This window comes from Pseudopodoces humilis, chromosome 1 (genome assembly GCF_049639895.1).
Source record: "Pseudopodoces humilis isolate 2021_Gansu_Grassland_sample_001 chromosome 1, ASM4963989v1, whole genome shotgun sequence".
NCBI classification, from domain to species: Eukaryota; Metazoa; Chordata; class Aves; order Passeriformes; family Paridae; genus Pseudopodoces; species Pseudopodoces humilis.
In genome coordinates, this window is record NC_142200.1 from 88,204,040 (window position 1) to 88,222,609 (window position 18,570).

Here is an 18,570-nt window from a genome sequence, read left to right on the forward strand (position 1 = left end):
TACTGGTATCCCCAATCGTCTGGTTTATGTTATATATTGAGTTCTGCACCTTTAAAACTGGCTTTGAGAGCAAGAGAGGGGGAAGAAGAAGCGTGCAGTTTGTGTTAAAGAAAAACATCACTCCCACACATCCCGCTCCTGGACTGTGGTGTCTGCAGCACGGACAGACAGCGGGATAGAGCTTCTCTCTGGCTTTTAGTTAGTTTTAGCTAGCTGAGGCAGAGGAGTTCCCTGGACCTTTGTTTGTTTTTTTCCCAATTTTCTTGGATCTGTGCAAGCCTGCTCTGGACTGAACACCCAGCCAAACCCCGGGAGCTCAGGCCTGTGGCCCACCGGGGCCTGGGCCTCGGCACTTTCCAGCGCCGGAGGGACTGATAAGAACCTGAGCGAGCCGAGCTACACCACATGAAAAGGACTTTTCTTCCTAGACTTGCCATCCCATCGAACAGCAAGAGGTTTTATTATTTAATATTACTCAATTTCTGTTAAATAAACAGCTTTTTCCACTTCTAAGGAATTTTTTCTTTTCCCGGACCAGTTAGTGGGGAGGGGCATTTCCCTGGGGAAATCCCCATTTGGAGTTTTCCTTCCTAATTTGCCCTAAACTAAGACACTCACTTAGCCCTACAAGTATGGAATAATTCTGCCCTAAAAATGAATCACTACTGTATAATGAAGGGAACTGTTTTCTGTAAGGCCTGAATTACACAGCTGTAAAGCGGTGGGATTACAGGAAGAGGAGGAGAGAGGTCCTTCCCTTGATCATGGAACAGGGACCTGGCCCAGCAGCTGAGTTCTTTCTCCATCAGTGATACATCCCGTGCTTAATCAGTGAAACCCAGAGCCCCCTAGGGAGCTGTTCCCTGTGAGTTTCTCATTGCCTGGCTTGATACCTACTTGCAGGAATGCCAAGCACTGTCAGCTGCAAAAGGCTTTGGGAGCATTCCCCTGAATCAGACATCCTGCAAAAATCTATCTGAAAAAAATCGGTCATTGGCATCAAGCAGGATATAAGTTGATTTGACAGATAAGTTGATTTATCTGTCATGGCTCTTCATCTATAAATTGCAAATTTTATTATGAGGTGCTTTGCCTCTTCAACCCTTTCCATCAAAGGATGCTGACATAAAATGATGTTAACGAAGTTCTGTAGCAAGCACTGTTGAAGAAATGCCAGCGAGGAAGTGTGTGCACTAAATGTGGCCTAGGGATGCGAATTTAAGAATGGATGGGGGATGACTGCTGGCTTTTACATCGGTAAGCACCGTGCATCCCGTGATTCGAAAGAAAAGAAGTTTTAAAAGAAAGAAGCCGAGTCCAGCTTAAAGACGCTCTTTATTATATAAAAACCACAAAGGCACGGAATAAAGATTCGCTTACGATATCTGACGTTTTCTAACCTTCGGTGGCTTTAATCTGCGGCCACAGTGACGGTGGAGCTACGAGGCTCAGAGGGACAGCAGGGTGAACACACTGCTCCTATCAGAACTCAGATTCTGCATTTTGCTCTTCTCCGATGCTTAAACGCCCTCAGCTTATATATATGGTATATAAGCATCAGCTTATATACCAGCTTTAATACCATGGAGTGTTATCGCTTTATTTTCCCCTTTAGATCTACGCATGTGTGTGTACAGATTTTATTTGACACACTTCTTGCTAACGCAAGTTTCTTTGGGCTCCCACGACATGCCCAGTCTTTCCCGCTCCCTTTGAGTCAAATTGTGATTCCGAACTCTGGTTCTCCGTTTGGTGGGAGGAGCCCGCACTCCTCCCCCGGCTCCTCCGGCCGCGCCTGCGCGGGGCCGCCCTCCCGCTCCCTCAGCTCCCGCTGCTCCCGCTCCCCTCCGGGAGCCTCCCCGCTGCTGCTCCCGCATGGAGCCGCCCGCCTGAGGGACGGCCCGCCGCCGCCCCGCCCTCGCTCCAGGTGATGCCGGTGACCGGGGTGATGATGCCGCCGGCGAGGCGGCGGCGGCCACAGCTGATGGAGGAGGCGGCGGCGATGATGATGATGATGATGATGGTGGTGGTGATGATGATGGGCTCCGCCGCCCGGCCCTGCCCCTGAGCGGCGGGGAAGCGCCAGCGGCCGGCTCCCCTCCTCCCCCGAGATCGCCCGGCTCCCCCCGGCCGCCGCCTCCCCCACTCCGTCCTCGATGTCTCCACCGCGGCGCGGAGCTCCCTTCGCCGCCTCCCCGCCCTCTCGCTGCTCGCCGCCGCCGTCTCCCTCTCGCCCCGCGGTCCGGCGGCTGCCGGACCCCGCCCGGCGGCGGCACCATGAAGGTGGAAACGGGGGACAACTCCATGATCAACCTGTCGGTGCAGCAAGTGCTGAGCCTGTGGGCTCACGGCACCGTCCTCCGCAGCCTCACGGGTAACGGGGCCGTGCGGGGCCGTGCGGGTGCGAGGGTGCGCTCCGGGGCTGGAGCACAATGGAGGGCGTGGGAGTGGCGGTGGTCTCCCTGTGCCGCGCGTAGGGAGAGCCGGGGCTTGTGCTCCCGAGTCTCTCCGGGTGCTTACATGCGTGTTCTGTGAGATATATCGTGTGTGTGCGTGTTTGTGCGAGTGATGGGTACGTCTGCGTGAGTGAAGGATTATAGAGAAAGTGTGTGTGAGTGTATAAATAAATATGTATGGAAGGCTGCAGTGTGTTTGTGGAGGTGGTTGGTTTTTTGTTTTATTTTTTTTTCCCCTTGTGCATATATGCTCACTGGCATTTGACAGCTATAAAAAAACAACTAGAGGACCGTAAAATTGAATGTGGAGAATCACAGACTTCGCCCACTACCCCTGTGTATACCTGTGGACGACGAGACCCGTGGGAGTGAATTAGGTGACAGTTGTTTTCTGACAAGTAGTTAGTTGTAATCTTAACAATCTGGGATTCTTAAAGACTGAGTTGTTAAGAAAAAAATCCTGTGAACCAAAGTAGAGCCAGGTCCTCACCCTCTGTTAGGAGAGGGGAGATTTGGCTGGCTTTTGGCAAGAACTGCTTTTTTCTGCTCAGTCTCAGGCTGACAAATGGGTGTGGACTACCGTGAGACCCAAGGCATACAGAGGAAAGGGGTATCCTCCCTTATTCTGTCCGTGTGTAAAGAAAAACATAAGCTCTCAGCTCTGAACAAGCAGGGATTGGGTGTCAGTAAAAGAGATGTAACTGAGTAAATTCTTTCTGCTCGGTTGTAGGGGTGTATTAGGTGGTGATAGATTAGTGGAAAATGTTGAGTAGGGGTGGGTTTTAAACAGCTATGGAAATATTCCAATATTTATGAAAGAGTGTTATGTCGTCTTTTTGTATGTAGCCATATATTAATGGTTAATAGATACATTCTGTTCTCTTTTTTAATCTTTTAAAGGTGGAAGAAGTGAGATGGAAATAGAAGTGAGATGAAAACAGAGGTGTAGCTGAAGTTGAAGCTGTAGCAAACAGAAAGTGATCATCTTTCTTGTTCTTTTAACTTCCAGGATGCATCTTAGTGTAATAAGAAAAGATTAACCTTTTAATATTTATCTTATCTGTGAACTTTGTAGTGTGTGTCTGATAATTAAAGTTTCCAGGTATTAGTGTGGTGACACACTAAATACAGCTCACTTCCTGAGTAATCACTTTAGTGTACCTGCTTTAAAAACTTGTGCTCTTAAAGGAAAAAGTTCACAGTGGGTTTTGCTTTGCTTTGTGCCAGACATCCTCTATAAAGTTTTTCTTATTAGATCATTATGCAACACCGGCATTTCTATGAAATTCAGTGCCCAGAGTTAAAATCAGTTCATTCCTCAGTGCTTTTGCAATAAGATGAGGGCTTGCATAAGGCATTTTTAATGTGGATTTTTTTATTTTTAACTTAAAATATATGAAAAATAATTTTTTTATCCATCATAGCGTTGTTGGAGAATGTGTCACTGACAGTTATAATTGCAGTTTCTAAATTGGTGCTTAAATGCAGGCTGCTCTTACAGCCATAACCTGTAGAGCTCAATGTTCTCATGGACTATCAGCAGTCCAAAACTTGCACTGGACTTAAAAATAATTTCCACAGGACAGAATGTATATTGATATAATAATTGATATTAACCAAAAAGCTGAACTGGTTACATAAGCCCTTTCTTACTACTTATTGAAGTAAACTTTGCTCAAAACCTAAGAAAATTGGTTTGTGAATGCGTTTATCTTCTTTGGCTACTTAATCCATTCCCTTTTGCACCCTGTGAGGTATAAGGAGAACCTTCTACACAATACTGGGAAAAGAAAATCATTAATATACCATGTTCCGTGAATATTCAAGACTGCCTCTGTCTGCTTTTGGACTTAAAGTTGTGGTCTTTTTAGTTGCAGAGGTAAAGATTTATCTCCTTGAGATAAACCATATTGATTATGTTTTCACAAACATGTTGCAAAATTTTATCAGCATCCTTCTTTAAAAGTATGTTAATTTTCTGAAATTTTCAACAGGGTCCTGATGTGAACTCCAGCCTAAGCCAGGGATGCTTCATACCCTAAAAGCTTAGTTTTGGTGGGTTCTTTTTCTTGTCAATGCAAAAGATTATTTTTATACCATATTTGTGAATCAGGTTCAACATAAAGAAAGGAAATCCTGTCTTTCACTCGTGGCCTTGGATGCCCAGGAGACCACAGACAGGTTCATTGTTGCCACATACACATCACACCAGTAACAGCTAAAGCTGCAAGTGTTGCTCCTTTTAGCTCAACATAGGTCCACCACCATGGTGTGCTTGGTTCCCATCTTCCTGACCTCTCTTAGGAGGTGAAAGTAAGGCTTTAGGAGACATTGGAGAGGTGGAGTGGCTTTTGCCTCGCTCTTTGTTACATCCTCCAGTAAATCACAAGAACACCTCTACTGTTGTGTTTTAGAATTAGTGCTAGATCAGGGTTTGCTAGAGTAAATCAGATAGCTGAATTTGAAATGCAAAAGCAGGGGAAAAAAATCCCGTTATTAGTATCCAGTAAAATAAAAATTGTTTAAAGGCTGCTTCCACAATAAAGGACTTGGCAATAAAAATACTAATAAAATACTAACACTAATAGAAGCTCCTGAGCTCCATCCTGTGCTCCTTTGTCCCAGATTGTCTGGATTTTCTTTGCTCCCTATGCTGTTATTTGAGAGGACTAGTCTGTAACTTGAGATTTAAATGCTCCTCAGCTAAGTGCTTTTTTCCCCACTCAAAGAAGCAAAAATGTTAGCATCTCCAAACAACAATTTGGGTGCATTGTTGATAACTTTGAAAGTACAAGTTAATACAATAATTAAGGACAGGAACTGCTGCTGAAGAAAAAAATGCAGCATGTAAAGAGCTGAATTACATTTGCAGGTATGATATGCTGTCACTTCATCTGAGTGCTTTGAGTTTATAAGCTACAGGAATGTAACATTACTGGGTTTTTTTAGTTCTAAATTTGATGTGTGCTACGTTGTGGACTTAAATTTGTATTTTTGTATTCTTTACAGGTGCTTATTGCTTGACTTACCTCTGTAGCTAATAGTAGTAGGCTGGGTACTGGGTTTGGACTGGACATAGAGAGACACTTTGTTTTGGAGTAAATCACTTGATTTATGACATGTTGCAGGTAATCATTATTCATCTGGCCAAACGAGCTTAGAACTAGAGGAAAAGTGCTGAAGATGAAGGACTAAGGAGATACTCAATGTTTACTGAAGTTGAGTGGCAGTAGGGCAGCATATTGATATATATAGATAATATTTGAAAATGTTATCATTTATCTACTTTCCTTGTGTAAGATGAAACTCCTGATGGACTGCAACTTCAAGTCTTGATAAGATGGAAGTGATATGAATGTCATTATAAACAATAACATGCATTAAAAAATATTTTCCTGATCTTTTATGTTGTGTATGCCTACACTAATATATGTATAATGTGTATCTGTAGTACATAAGCATAATGTATGCATGTTTTCTATCTGATATGTATGAGTATCAAAATTAACAAAGTACACTAAAACTGGTGTGATTGGGCATTAATTACAAGATATTTGAGCCTTTTCTGATAGGAAAAAGACTTCCCCAACTAAGGGAAACCAGAGTAAAGAAATATAAACACTGTCTTAAATCTTCTATTCAGTTTAAGCACTAAGAATTTTAAACATGAAAAATGTATCTCAGTGGCTCTTATTAGTAGAACATCTTTGCAATATACTGAATGCCACTGTGCTTGTAAATTACTGTGCCTTCCCTAGTTCCTAGGGAACTAGTATTTCTCTAGGAGCTGTGTCATTTTGATATAGGTTTGTTGTCTTTTGTTGACTTTAAGGAATTTGGATACACTAAAAGTAAACTCTGACATTTTCTTAGGGTCAAGCAAAGGAAGTTGCAAGTGTTTTGTTGTATTTTTTTTTTTTTAATTTTATGCTAGTCATGTCTCTTTAGGGATGCTCTTTGAGGACATGACTAAATAAACTGAGGCTAGGCGTGTATTTGAATCTCTCTGACAGATATAGGTAAATCATTACCTCTGTAACAGCAAAGTGCTCTGTCTGTGCAGTTCATGTTGTCAAAAGAGCCAGCTGATTAGAATAGCTGCACAAAGACTGAAGTTGCTTTTTTTGCCAGGGTAGCAATACATAAATTTATGCTGCTTAAAGGATCAGTCAGTGTATGGGACATAAATAGCTGAGACACTTCAGTCTCACTTCCTCTTCCTTAGAGATGTTGCAAGTCAATTAGCAATCAAACTACTCAGTCATTTTTGAACAAGTGAAGTCTTGACCATTTGTTTTCAGAGGTCCATATTCTGTTTCTCTATTATTTAGTGGCACCTCTCAGTGTTATTCCCAACCCATTCTTTGTGTCTTTCAGTGTTATTCTAACATACTGTTTTTGAGAGTCATCTCACTTTGTGATTCAGAGGTTAGATGATATTGAATTTTACAGAACATGAATAATTCTTTTCCCTCACCATATCAGGGTAAGAGTGTCTACATTGTCCTCTATGTGAATAGAGCTTAAGGTCTCCTCCAGTTTGCTGGAATATTGTCTCTCTCTTCTTACCTTGTTCATCTCTGTTAAACAAATTACTTGGCTAGCTTCATCACTCACCCTACGAACAGGAGTAAATAAATGACTAAATTGTAAATAAATGACTAGCAGGCATAGAAAGAGTAAATAAAGGAGGATAAGAAAGGATAACTTCCAGCCTTTCCTGGGGAAGGTGCTTGGACGTGATTTATCCTGTTTCAGCTCCTAAGACCTGGCTGATGTTTTAATGAAGGGAGGTCATAGTTTAACAAATCTACAGCTGGTTTTGTGTCAAACAAGGAATATTTCTGGATATTCTCTAATTAACTTTTCAATATGCCTGCTGCTTTAAAGAGTAGGAGGAGAAAGTGTGTTACAAAGAACTGAAGTTTATATTCCTTTAGCCAACAGGACATTTTGGTCCTTGTTCTATTCCCAAGCCTCCTGCCCTAAATATAAAGTGAGGGGTGATGCTAATTTTCCTTGAGCCTTATTTGGAACATAAATAAGACCGAAGATAGTTGCTCACTGTGGAGCTATTTTGTTGTGTAAGAGTTTGTAAATATTTTTGGTTTCTAAGTTACAGGGGAGTAGTTAACCTTCCCATAAGCTTTCATTTTCTTCTAAAAATACAGTCATCCTAGTGAGTTTTCCTGGGACTGGAAATCATTTGTCTTTTCTACCTGATAAAGGTTGACAATGCCTACAAACACCAATTTCCTAAAAGGTGATGCAATGCCTAACAAATCCTGTAGAAATTACGGGGTGTGACTGTGTCAGATTCCCGCAGACTTTCTTGGTCCGGATTGGTTAATAAGTCCAAAGTTTGTTTCCCTGTTGTCAAACTGTAGGTCTGACAGGGCTGCAGTGTTCTGTATTGGTAGATCTTAGGTTAATCCTCTTGTTCACATGCTTCCACTTGAATGAAACAATGGAAACACCCAGGCTGTGCTAGTAATGGACCAGGCCTGCTAGGACAGCAGGAGAGGTTCTCCTCCCACACATTAGCTCGGTCAGTCTTTCTTAATTTTAGTCAGGGGGTTTGTGGGGTGACTACCTGACACTCCTGCAACTGTTCTGTCACAGTAACTTCTGAGAATGATGAGACAGTAATTTAGGGGAACTAAATGGTCGTTATCCTTTTGCCAAGATTTTTGAGACCCATTTTGGGGCCTGGGCTGAAGGGATGGAGGATCTCAGGAGAGCTGCTCCTAGCCTCCCTCAGGATGTGGGTGCATGTATCCAGGCACTCAGAAGGAACAGTTGCCCCTTGAACTACAGTTGAAGTATTAATTGGATGCAGATTTGCCGGCCACTTTCCTTGCTTCTCTCTCAAAAGTGTCTTTGGCTATCATGATTTAGAGGAGTTGTACATCCTTGGGCAGGCATAGTGTTGCCATTTATGCCTGTGTGAAAGGGGAAGGGTTGAGCTACTCCCAAAGTACTGCTAAATAAAAAAAAGCTTAAACTCTGTATCTGTGCTATCTATATACATATCCTACTGACAAGGGGCTCCCAGGGCTGTGGTTATTGTGTAGCAACATTTTTTTCTCGGCATCTTTTCACAGTATGTTTTGTGCTGCTCAGTACTTTTAAAATTAGCTAATTGGGTTGTATTTTTTTTCTCCAGTAGTTGATATGAGTCAAGCTACATTAATACAGGCTTGCCTCATAAGCACTAAGTATCTTGCTTTTGTAAGGAAGCTGGGGTTTTTTGTTTTGTTCTATTTTTGAGGGGGAACTGCAGCAAAAACTGAATTAATGACAGTGTCATGGGATTATGGAATATGTACCCTAATTTGCTAAATTCTGTAATGATACATACCTACTGTAGCTGACTTAAAACAAAAGAGATTTTTTTTCTTAATTTACTTACCCTTTTGATTCATAGAATGTTTTCAGAAACACCAAGTGAGGAAGGTTCTCGAGTTATTCTGTAGCTCCATAGATGGTTCCAGATCTTTTCTTTGAAGGTACTCATCCTGTCTGCCATTCTTCAAAGAAATGTTTGTGCTTCAAACATTCTCAAGATCTGATGCTCATTTTAGTAATTTAAATAATAGTCACTACCTCTCTCTGAAGTTCTGTACTAAGCAATTAGAAGCGAGGAGTTAGATGTGTTAAAATTTCTTGTTGAAATTATAGTGTTTTTATTTGCATCTTTGAAGCTAATTTGATGTAATAGTCTATTGCAGCTCCTGGGTGTAGATAAGCCAAAGTCTTTAATCTCAGTTTTCCCATCTGATGTTACCTGATGCTGTCTCTTATTTGTGAGGGTTGGGAAACGACAAAAGATCCACACCCACCCCAAAATAAAAACTCACAACCCAAACAAACCCCAAACCTGTTCTTGAGTTTTTCCTCGTTCAGTCTTTGAGTCAAAGAGTATTTCATTCTACAGAAGCAGTTACAATGCCTACTAAGAAATTGCAATCAACACTATTTAAAGAAGCCATTAAAGGAATTATGGCTACTTGTAAAAATACATCTGAATTAAGATTTTTGCCAGAATCCTTTTTATAATTTTTAACATAATACAGCTAATCCTTTCTGGCAGACTGCTGAAATGAGGAAAGAGTCTTGAACATGTGCAGAAGGTGTCACATGTCTCACTTTTAAGATGGAAATCAGTATTGCTTTTCTCTTACTGTTGATTGTTTGCAATGTTTTAAAGTTTCTTGCTTATAAAGGCCTTGTCTAAGAAGTATTAACCCTTTATCTGACTGCTTTCTTTCAGAGATGTGGTACTGGGTTTTCCTCTGGGCGCTCTTCTCCTCTCTCTTTGTCCATGGTGCTGTGGGAGTATTAATGTTTGTGATGCTGCAGAGGCATAGGCAGGGGAGGCTGATCTCTGTCATTGTGGTCAGCATTGGATTTCTGGGTTCTATAACTGGAGCAATGATAACTAGTAAGTCTGCCTTTTGTTCTTGTTTGGGGTTTTTTTTTGTTGTTTTGGGGTTTTTTTCCATTCCTGTTTTACATCTAACTTCTAAAACAAACAAAATCAAAACTACTTTTCTGAGTTGATTATTAAGGATTTTGCAATAGTTACAGAGTGACTTCCCCCTCCCAAAAAAAAAAAAAAAAAAAAAAAAATTAAGCTTTGCTGATGTTCTAGGTGAAGTACTATTTGTCAAGGGCATCTGCTCCAGAGTTTCTTTTGGCATTAGATGAATGACTACCACTCAAGATACATTTTTTTATTTCTTGACATTGTATCCTCAGATAGATGCAACCATTTTTTCTGTTCAAGCTGGAAGGTTCGCAGAGCTGTAGTTAAAAACCACACTCGTGTTTAAAATATTGCAAAAAGTAGGAGTGTGTTATGTAGTTACACCTGACCAAATATGACATGAGTGGTGCTGCCAAGAATGTTTTGAGGAAATGCTGTTAATCTGTCTTCATCTGGAGTTATTGGTTCCAGATGCTGCTTTTCCATCTTTCCCAAGAAATTGCGTTATCTATGTCAGCACTGAAATATGGGCCATAAAACCTGTAGAACACTTTATTCATTCTTTGGTTTTATCATGTCCAGCTCTGTTTATCAAACTTATAAAAGGACTACAGTAGCTTTCCCAAGCAAGTAGGAGCATGCTGAGTTTTCTGTTGTGGGGGGAAAAATAGTAAATGTTATTTTTTCAGGAAAGTAGAGTGTTTGTCTGAAACAGTGATAGTTAGGAGTTCTCAGCATTAAAATCCATGTGTTGAATGGTGCCTATGTTAACTGAGCAGTAGTTTCTGCCCCAAAATCTTCAGTGTTGCAGAAAAGATTGCCTAACTTGAAAGGTCTCTGAGGGTAAGGAGCCATAAATCTAGCAACCACCATATAGTCTGAAGGCAAGACTTCCTACCTTTCATTTTGGTTTTCCTGTGTTCTGCCCAGGCTATCAGAATAGTGGTGTCACTATCAGCTTTGGACACATTCAGAGAGGATTTGTGACAGATTATTTCTTATTGCTGCTGAAAGACCTTCCTGACTATTGTTTTTCAAGGTTAAATAAAAATACAAGTGTCATGAGAAGGTTCACTAAGACTTTCCTCAAAGGGCTGTTTTAATTGCTACAAATTTGTCAGCTTAGAATTTCCATAATTTAACACAGTACAGTTCAGCGTAACTATTTTTTGTTGGATTTTTGCAGGGGGTGTTGGGTTGTTAGTTTTGGGGTTTTTTTCTAAGGTAAGTTGGAACTAGTTGAGTGCCTGATATGTTATCCTGATTTTTGTTTTAGGATTAAAATGGGAGCAGCCTGTTACAAAGTCAGGCGTGCATGAGCACTTCTGAAGAACTGAAGTTAGGAAATGTGGTGCTGAGAGATCTGAGCAGAGACTTTCACAGCTTTCTGTGGTGGTGGGGAGGTTTCAGGATCAGTGTCTCTCAAATGAAAGTACTTTGTGTCTTTTATCTTTGCATAAAAAGAGGAGCAACACAGTTTTATTTTTGGCATCCAGTTTTTCAGGTCAAAACATTTAGCACATAAGCAGTCCTGTTTGCGTGCATATTCATCTGAGAACTTCTCTAAGCTTAGACTGTAGACTTGTTATGCTGTTCCCAAAGGTTTTGCAAAGAGCATTGCAACTTGGTTAGGCAAGTACTTCTACCTTGAAGTATTTTTTCTGGCCAGAACTCAGTAGTTTCATACTGAAAGAAATTCTGTGGGGAGCTTTTGAAGGCAAATTATGGTGATCAAATATTAAAGAGGATTTTTAATAGCTACAGTGTTGCAAACTGGGAGATGTGAATTGAAATATCAGCTATTTGAATATGCTTAGTCCAGTGCTTAAGAAGTTGAAATAGAAAACTGACTTCAATTTCCACTTTGTATTTCCAGTCTTCAGCATTGTTTGTGTAGGAGAATGAAGGCAGTATAGACTATTCACAATGTAAGTTTAATTTTGCTCAGGGAGATCTTTCAGACTTTGTGATGTCTGGGACCTTTTTACCACCATATAGAAAGGCAGGAGATTCCTCCGTTTCTAAGCTTTGAAAAACCATGGAAATTAAAGGTTATTAAAAACAGTATGAAAAAATTACTAATCAACAGGGGATACAGTAAAAAAGAAAAACCAACAACCAAAAAACCTAAAACCAAAACCCAACAAAACCTAACAAAAACAAACCCACAAAACAACAACCAAAAAATTCCCACCAAGCAAACAAGAATATATAAACACCAGGCAGCTTAAGGCAAGGACTTCAGCTGTATTTGATCCAGAAGGGTCTGTCCTTCCTCCTCTTCCCCAGCACACTCCTTTTTGGTGACAAATTCTCATTTCCCTCATTGGCAGCCTATTGTAAATACTTTTGGCTCTATACCAGCTGTGCTGGGTTATGCATTACAGGTTGTTCTGCATACTGTTATTTCTGTGATAATACATAATTAGCAATCTACCAAATTTTTATTTTTTTATTCTGGATACTTCCCAGAGTATCTCAGTGTTTTCTCAAAGCCCAAAATTTCTGTTATTGATCTAGTAGTGACAATTCTGGTATACATTTCTGGCCAATTTAAATTTGCTTTAAGAGTTCAGTCTGAAAAATAATTTTAATGTCAGTAGTGGGCTCAGTCTAAAGGATCTCTTTCAGTTTTTGACAGCAGCTAGCCAAGGAAGAAATGGAAAAGCTTATGAAAGGTAGCTGAGTCAAATACCATAAGGCTAGCCTTCTGGTGAGATATTTCAGACAAAATATACTTTACAGAATATGTATAAAAATGTGTAAAAAGTATAAAAACATGTAATTTTTTTTTTAAAAGCAACAATAAAAATAAATTAACCCAAAAATTGCTAAACATTACGATTAATAGTGTTTATAAATACTGTTATGGCCACAATCATTAGTGAATTTTACTCTTCCTAAAGCTACTGTAAAACTGAGGTGTTACTTTTTGAAGATGTCAGATGATTCAGATGCTGATTGTACTTTCAGAAAATCTGTTGGGACTCAATGTATTTCTGTGTCGCTAATGGATTTTTGATCACTCCAGCAGTCTATTCCTGTTAGTGACTGTGCAAAACAAACAAACAAAAAAAATCCCCTTTTTTTAAAAAACCTCTTGCATATTATTTGAAAAAAATTTAATGACTTTTCAGTTCTCTTTGAGCCTGAAAAAGCCTCTGTGATCTCTGAAGGCATTTAATTATGACTAGATAGCATCTGAGACAATGCATACTGAAGGTCTACAATTAAGTTTTGGGTTTGGTTTTGGTTGATCCTGGCCTCTTGATATTATATTTCAGATGTTTCAAATATTGTACACAGCTGTACTAGAAAAATGATCTGTTGAGTTTGTTTTGGTTTGTTGTTTTTTTTATGTGCTATAGCTTAAAATCTAATTGTACTGGTTAGAAATTTCCTCTCATACACATTTATGGAAAACACTGCAATACTTTGACCTTTTTTATGTTTTGCTGGATTTGCTAAACAATTGTTTCCGATTCAGTAGTTTAAGTCAAAATAAACTCATATGGTATGACCAGTTTATTCATCTGAAGTATTAAATGAAGCTGGTAAATGTGTGTTTACAATTGTTTTGTTGACACTAGCAGCTTTATTGTTCTTGTCTTCTCCCTGCCTATACAAACAGTATGAAACCACTCTTCAGACTTGGTCAGTTTTTAGAGGACTGCCTTGCTACATTTTCAAACTGGTGCAAGGCAAAAAATGTTAAAAAAAAAAAAATAAAAAATTGAAGACGTGTACAGGGAAAGAACAAGATTTGATTTTCTTAAACTGATGATGGAAAAGTTGATCTGGTTCAATTGGGAAAATCATTCCTGAAGGATATATTTAACTATAAAAATACAAGCAAGGCTGATAATTGTGTAATGCCATGAAGTAATACAGTGTTTGGTAATGTTCTATAAATAGCTGACACATAGAGTAGATAATTTGTCACATATTTAAACCTTGGCTTTTTCTGTGATTTGATCATTGTTTTCCTTGTGATTCTTAGGTGCTGCAGTAGCTGGAATTTACAGAGTAGCAGGAAAGAATATGGCTCCCCTAGAAGCTCTTGTCTTTGGCGTTGGACAGACAGTACTGACATTAATTATTTCATTCTCAAGAATTCTTGCAACGCTTTGAAACTTATGTAGAAAGAGGGGAGAAAAACATCTTTGATTTGAAGAGAAGCTTCCTGGAATTGGATTCATCAGCTTATGAACTCGAATTCTAGTGCAAGAGGAAGGAAGCTATGTGGAAAGCGCACTACAAATCTCGAGGCTCAGTCAAATGATCAGGCTGTCCTCTAGTGTTGGAACTGCTGCACTCCTGCACTGCCTTAACGTGCCTCCGTCACGGGTGAGGGGGGATCCCTGTTGTGCCAAGCAGAGATGGAGTACCTCCAGCAGCTGCCAGGCTTGGTGATGGGATCACTGTCCTTGACACCTTGGAATTAAACAGAGGGGCCGTCCTGAAAGTTGCTGCATGTGCCAAACTTGGGGTTTAATTCTGAGCGGGTGGCTGGGTAAGCTCTGGAATGTAGAAGAATTCTGTGAATGTGCACAATTCTCCTTGAATTCAGGTGAAATAGCAAGATATTTCATATGACTTGTGTAGTAGAAGAATCTCTCTGAATGCTGAATATTATTGTTCAGCATTCAAAACAACTTTGTTTTTTAACAGATCTAACTTTGTTAGATCTGTTTCAAAATGTAGATTAATTTTGATGGGGTTTAAGAACCACGGCTTTAAGAACCCTGATATAATTAGCACTATGTGAAGAATGGCTCATGGCAGTTTTCTTTGGCACATTTCTTCATGATTTTAGCCTGTCAGAAATCAGGAGTTTAAGGAGACTATATGAAGGTTACTAAGTACAAGCTGTTGTATATGCACAAACAAATCCTAAACTGATGTTTTCCTCGAAAATATTTTGTCTTAAACATACAGATGGTTACCAGCCCTTCTGCAAACCTCAGAAAAAGGGTACTCATTGCAAATAAACTCCCTATACTTAATTAAGCACTTGCAGGACCCTTACCCCTATATGTATTCTGTAAGGAACACACAAATATAAAAAACTCTCAGAGAATACACCTATGATGAAAATGGAGAGGGGCAACAATATGGTATGTTGGTTTTCTACTGAACAAAAATATTAAGTGTAATAAAATAGTTACCATACAACAAAAATTTGTAATTGGGGCAGCACTAATGTATTTACTACCTTGTTTCTGAACACTTTTTATCTTTGTAAAGATTAAGATACCTGGAACTTTCAAATGCTTAAGCTTTCAGTAGATTGTGCTTTTCTAGTTTAAAAGGGACTGAGTGGTGTTGTGCATGTGAAATGTCATAACTGTGAGTGTTTGGAGTAAAGAAAAAATTTAAGTCTAATGACTAATTATTTATGAAATGCAAACTTTAAAGGGCATAAAGTTCTGTGAAGAATAAGGAATCTTTTACATTTTTTCTCAACTAAATGCTTTTCAGCAGTTGTCTCTTAATGGTGACGGGGAGTAAATCACTCAAAGGATTTGCTGTTATGATGTCAAAAACACTTTCAGGACTGTCACAAACACTGGCACCTACTGCACACCTAAAAGAATACGTTTAAAATATAACTTGCAATCCAGTCATTGCTTAGTACTTCAAAAATATAATTAATTAACCTGTCTGCCTTTATCTTATTCCACATACCTTTCTTTAAAGTACTGGGAATGCTAATGTTATTTGTTTTCTTTAAAAGCATCAAAGTCTTGTTTGAAAAACATACAAAGTTATGGACTTTGCAGGGAACAAATTAAAATATAGGTTTATAAATATGTTCGCTGTTATTTTTACTTTTAATTGCTTTAAAAATGTGGCTGAATACATATGGTCTCACTGTTTTTGAATGTCTTCAAAAACTTCTTTGTGGTGTTTTTTTTTTTGTCTTTTGTCTTTTACTTTCTGCTTGTACTTTTTGGCACACAACCATTGCACTTTAGTAGACAATGAAATTATGACATCTGTAACAATTTAAACTTCTCCCCATTGTCTTAAATTGTGAGAAAACTGATTTCAGGTATTTAAGTCAAATTGATTAATAAAGTAATTCAAGATATTTCTCCTAATGTGCCTTGTTACATATATGTTTAGGGGAGAGGATTTAAAACAAATTGTCACATCTTCGTTCTTGTTCTATTTTGATTATTTCTAATCAGTTTGGTTCCTTGCTACGGTGTCTTGTTCAACAGACTTTAAAACATTTTATTTGACAACCTGGAAAGTCTTGTCTGGATCAAAACCAACCATATCATGAAGCACTGTGTTCATTAATTCAGATTGTCTCATGCCTTTATCTCACACTGAAAGTTATTCCACAGGTTCCAAATGTCCTTGAACATCTCAATTCTTGTTTTTAATAGGAGGCTATTATGCTGCCACTGGTCAATGGCTTTCTGTCTTTCACCAAGTTAAATTACAGCAAGCTCCTGCTATAACTGGTGAGATACATATGCTTGTGTTGATGAACTTCATTCTTCATTTTAATTACTGTGCCAATGCAATTGTTGCCATTGTAACTTTCCCCCTTGGACCAGGAGGCATCTTTGCAGGTTTTAAGCTACCTTTCTCCAAATAATTTTTATTGCAAAAGGTCATTGTATTCACTTTTAAAATATTGTCATGTGCTTAGTTTTCTCTGCATTATATGGTGTTATTGCCTGGCAACAAGGGACAGGCAGATAATATAATGCTTAAGTGGCCTAGCAGGGACAAGGCTTTATTTGACAGAAGTTTGTTTTCAGCTGTTTCTTGTGAGGAATTTGTAATGATAAAAGGTTTATCTGTGAGGTGCTCTTTGATCACAGCACGAACATACTGCTCAATAACTCTGGCAGTGAAAGAAAGTGTAAATGGCCTTATGTCTGCAAAACCTGGAACTTTCATTCCATATCCCTAGAAACAGCATTGTTAAGCATAAGGTGCTTTAGTCAGTGTGTGTATGTGTATATATGTGTGTGTATATGTATTTATATATATATATGAATGAATGGTAGCTTTGTGGAGTGTGTTTTATGCCTGACACATGCTAACTGAAATAGCTTTTCCAAGAAAAATAGAATTCTTTTAGATAGCCTCCCCTCCCCCTGCCCCTCTTAATTAAGCTACAAAGATACCTTGGGTGTGAATGGCACTGATGGTACCCTGATTCCCCTTGGACAATAGTGTTGTCCATACAGGATGTTTGAGCACTATCTTGAATCAGCTCTGCCTGTCTCTGCCTTGTATCACTGGGCGCATTCTGCATTGTGCAGAACAAATAATACATCTACACCGTTTAATATTTGGAAGAAGGGGAAGTACTGAATATATTATTTAATGTGGAAAAGCTGCTGGTTTTTTTTAGAAGCTGCTGCTATCAAAGATTTAAACATTCCACACACTTTCAATTTATCAGTATGATCATAGAATTATAGAGTACCAGGTTGGAGGGGACCTCAACGATGGTCTGGTCCAACTGTTCCTGTCAATAGCACGGTCTAAACAAGGTAGCCCAGCACCCTGACCAGCCAAATCTTTAAAGTGCCCAGTGCTGGGGAGTCCAACACTTCCCTGTGGATTTTGTTCCAGTGTCATTATTCCAGTGTCCAATTGGAATATCACAAAGTAATTTGTACACATGACCCCTTGCCTTTTCCTTGTGACTGCTTATAAAAAAGGAGTCTCTTCTTTGTAGCCACCCCTTGAAAATTGGAATATGGTGATAAAAATTCTCTTAAGCCTTCTTTCTTCAAGGCAGAATCAACCCAATTCCCTGCCTTTCCTCATGTGTCAGGCTTCCCAAACCTTTGATTATCCCTGTGGCCTTTCTCTGGACCCCTTCCAGCCTGTCCATGGTTTTGTGGGTTTTTTGCATCTCAAGGACCAAAGCTGAATACAGAGAACCCAGTATTGCAGGTGTGGCTTGACAAGTGCTGAGTGAGATGACGGTGATTTTTATCTCTGCTGGTGATGCCCTTGTTGACGCAATCCATCCTGTCAACAATCCCGTTGGCTTTCTTTGCCATAGCAGCACACTGCTCACTCACATGGAGCTGCTTGTCCACCAGGGCCCCCAGATCCCTTTCCACAGAGCTGTTCCTCACACAGCTCTATCCCAGCCTGTGCTGCACTCCTGGATTATGTTTTGTCAAGTGCAAGATCTTACCCTTGTCCTTGTTGAACTTCTGAAGGTTCTCTGTGCATCCTATCAATGTCATTTTAGCTGTCAATGTATATTTTCCTGCTTTTCCATCTCTGGTACACTTCTCTTCTGCCTTTGAGAGGATCCAGAGGTCCACAGTTAAACCAACGAGGTCTCTTGCTCTGCCCCTTTCCTGACATTGAAGGTAATGAACCAGTTTAGTGTTTCCAGGAGACTGTTGGTGGAAAACTGCCAGCACTCACTAGCTTCTTTTTCCTCCATGGCATCCCTTCTCATGGGCTCTGAGCACAGTGAAGTTTGCTCTTCTAAATCTAAAATCTTTGTTTTAACACTGACCTTCAGTGTGCTCAGCAGGGTCCCACTACTGTGGTCACGGCAGCCAAGGCTATCACTGATTGGGATTTTACAAAGCAGGTTTTCTTGGCTTTTGTGAGTAGCAAGTCCTG

The 18,570-nt window shown here is 39.7% G+C and overlaps 1 protein-coding gene across 1 annotated transcript; it reads left to right on the plus strand.

Moving 5' to 3' along the window:
- Positions 1 to 1,821: 1,821 nt before the first annotated feature.
- On the plus strand, positions 1,822 to 15,846 carry TMEM170B (transmembrane protein 170B). Its single transcript, XM_005525291.3, has 3 exons — positions 1,822 to 2,374; positions 9,730 to 9,900; positions 13,946 to 15,846. The coding sequence occupies exons 1-3, from the start codon at positions 2,278 to 2,280 to the stop codon at positions 14,074 to 14,076; spliced, it is 399 nt and encodes a 132-aa protein (XP_005525348.1). The 5' UTR covers positions 1,822 to 2,277; the 3' UTR covers positions 14,077 to 15,846.
- The last annotated feature ends 2,724 nt before the right edge of the window (positions 15,847 to 18,570 follow it).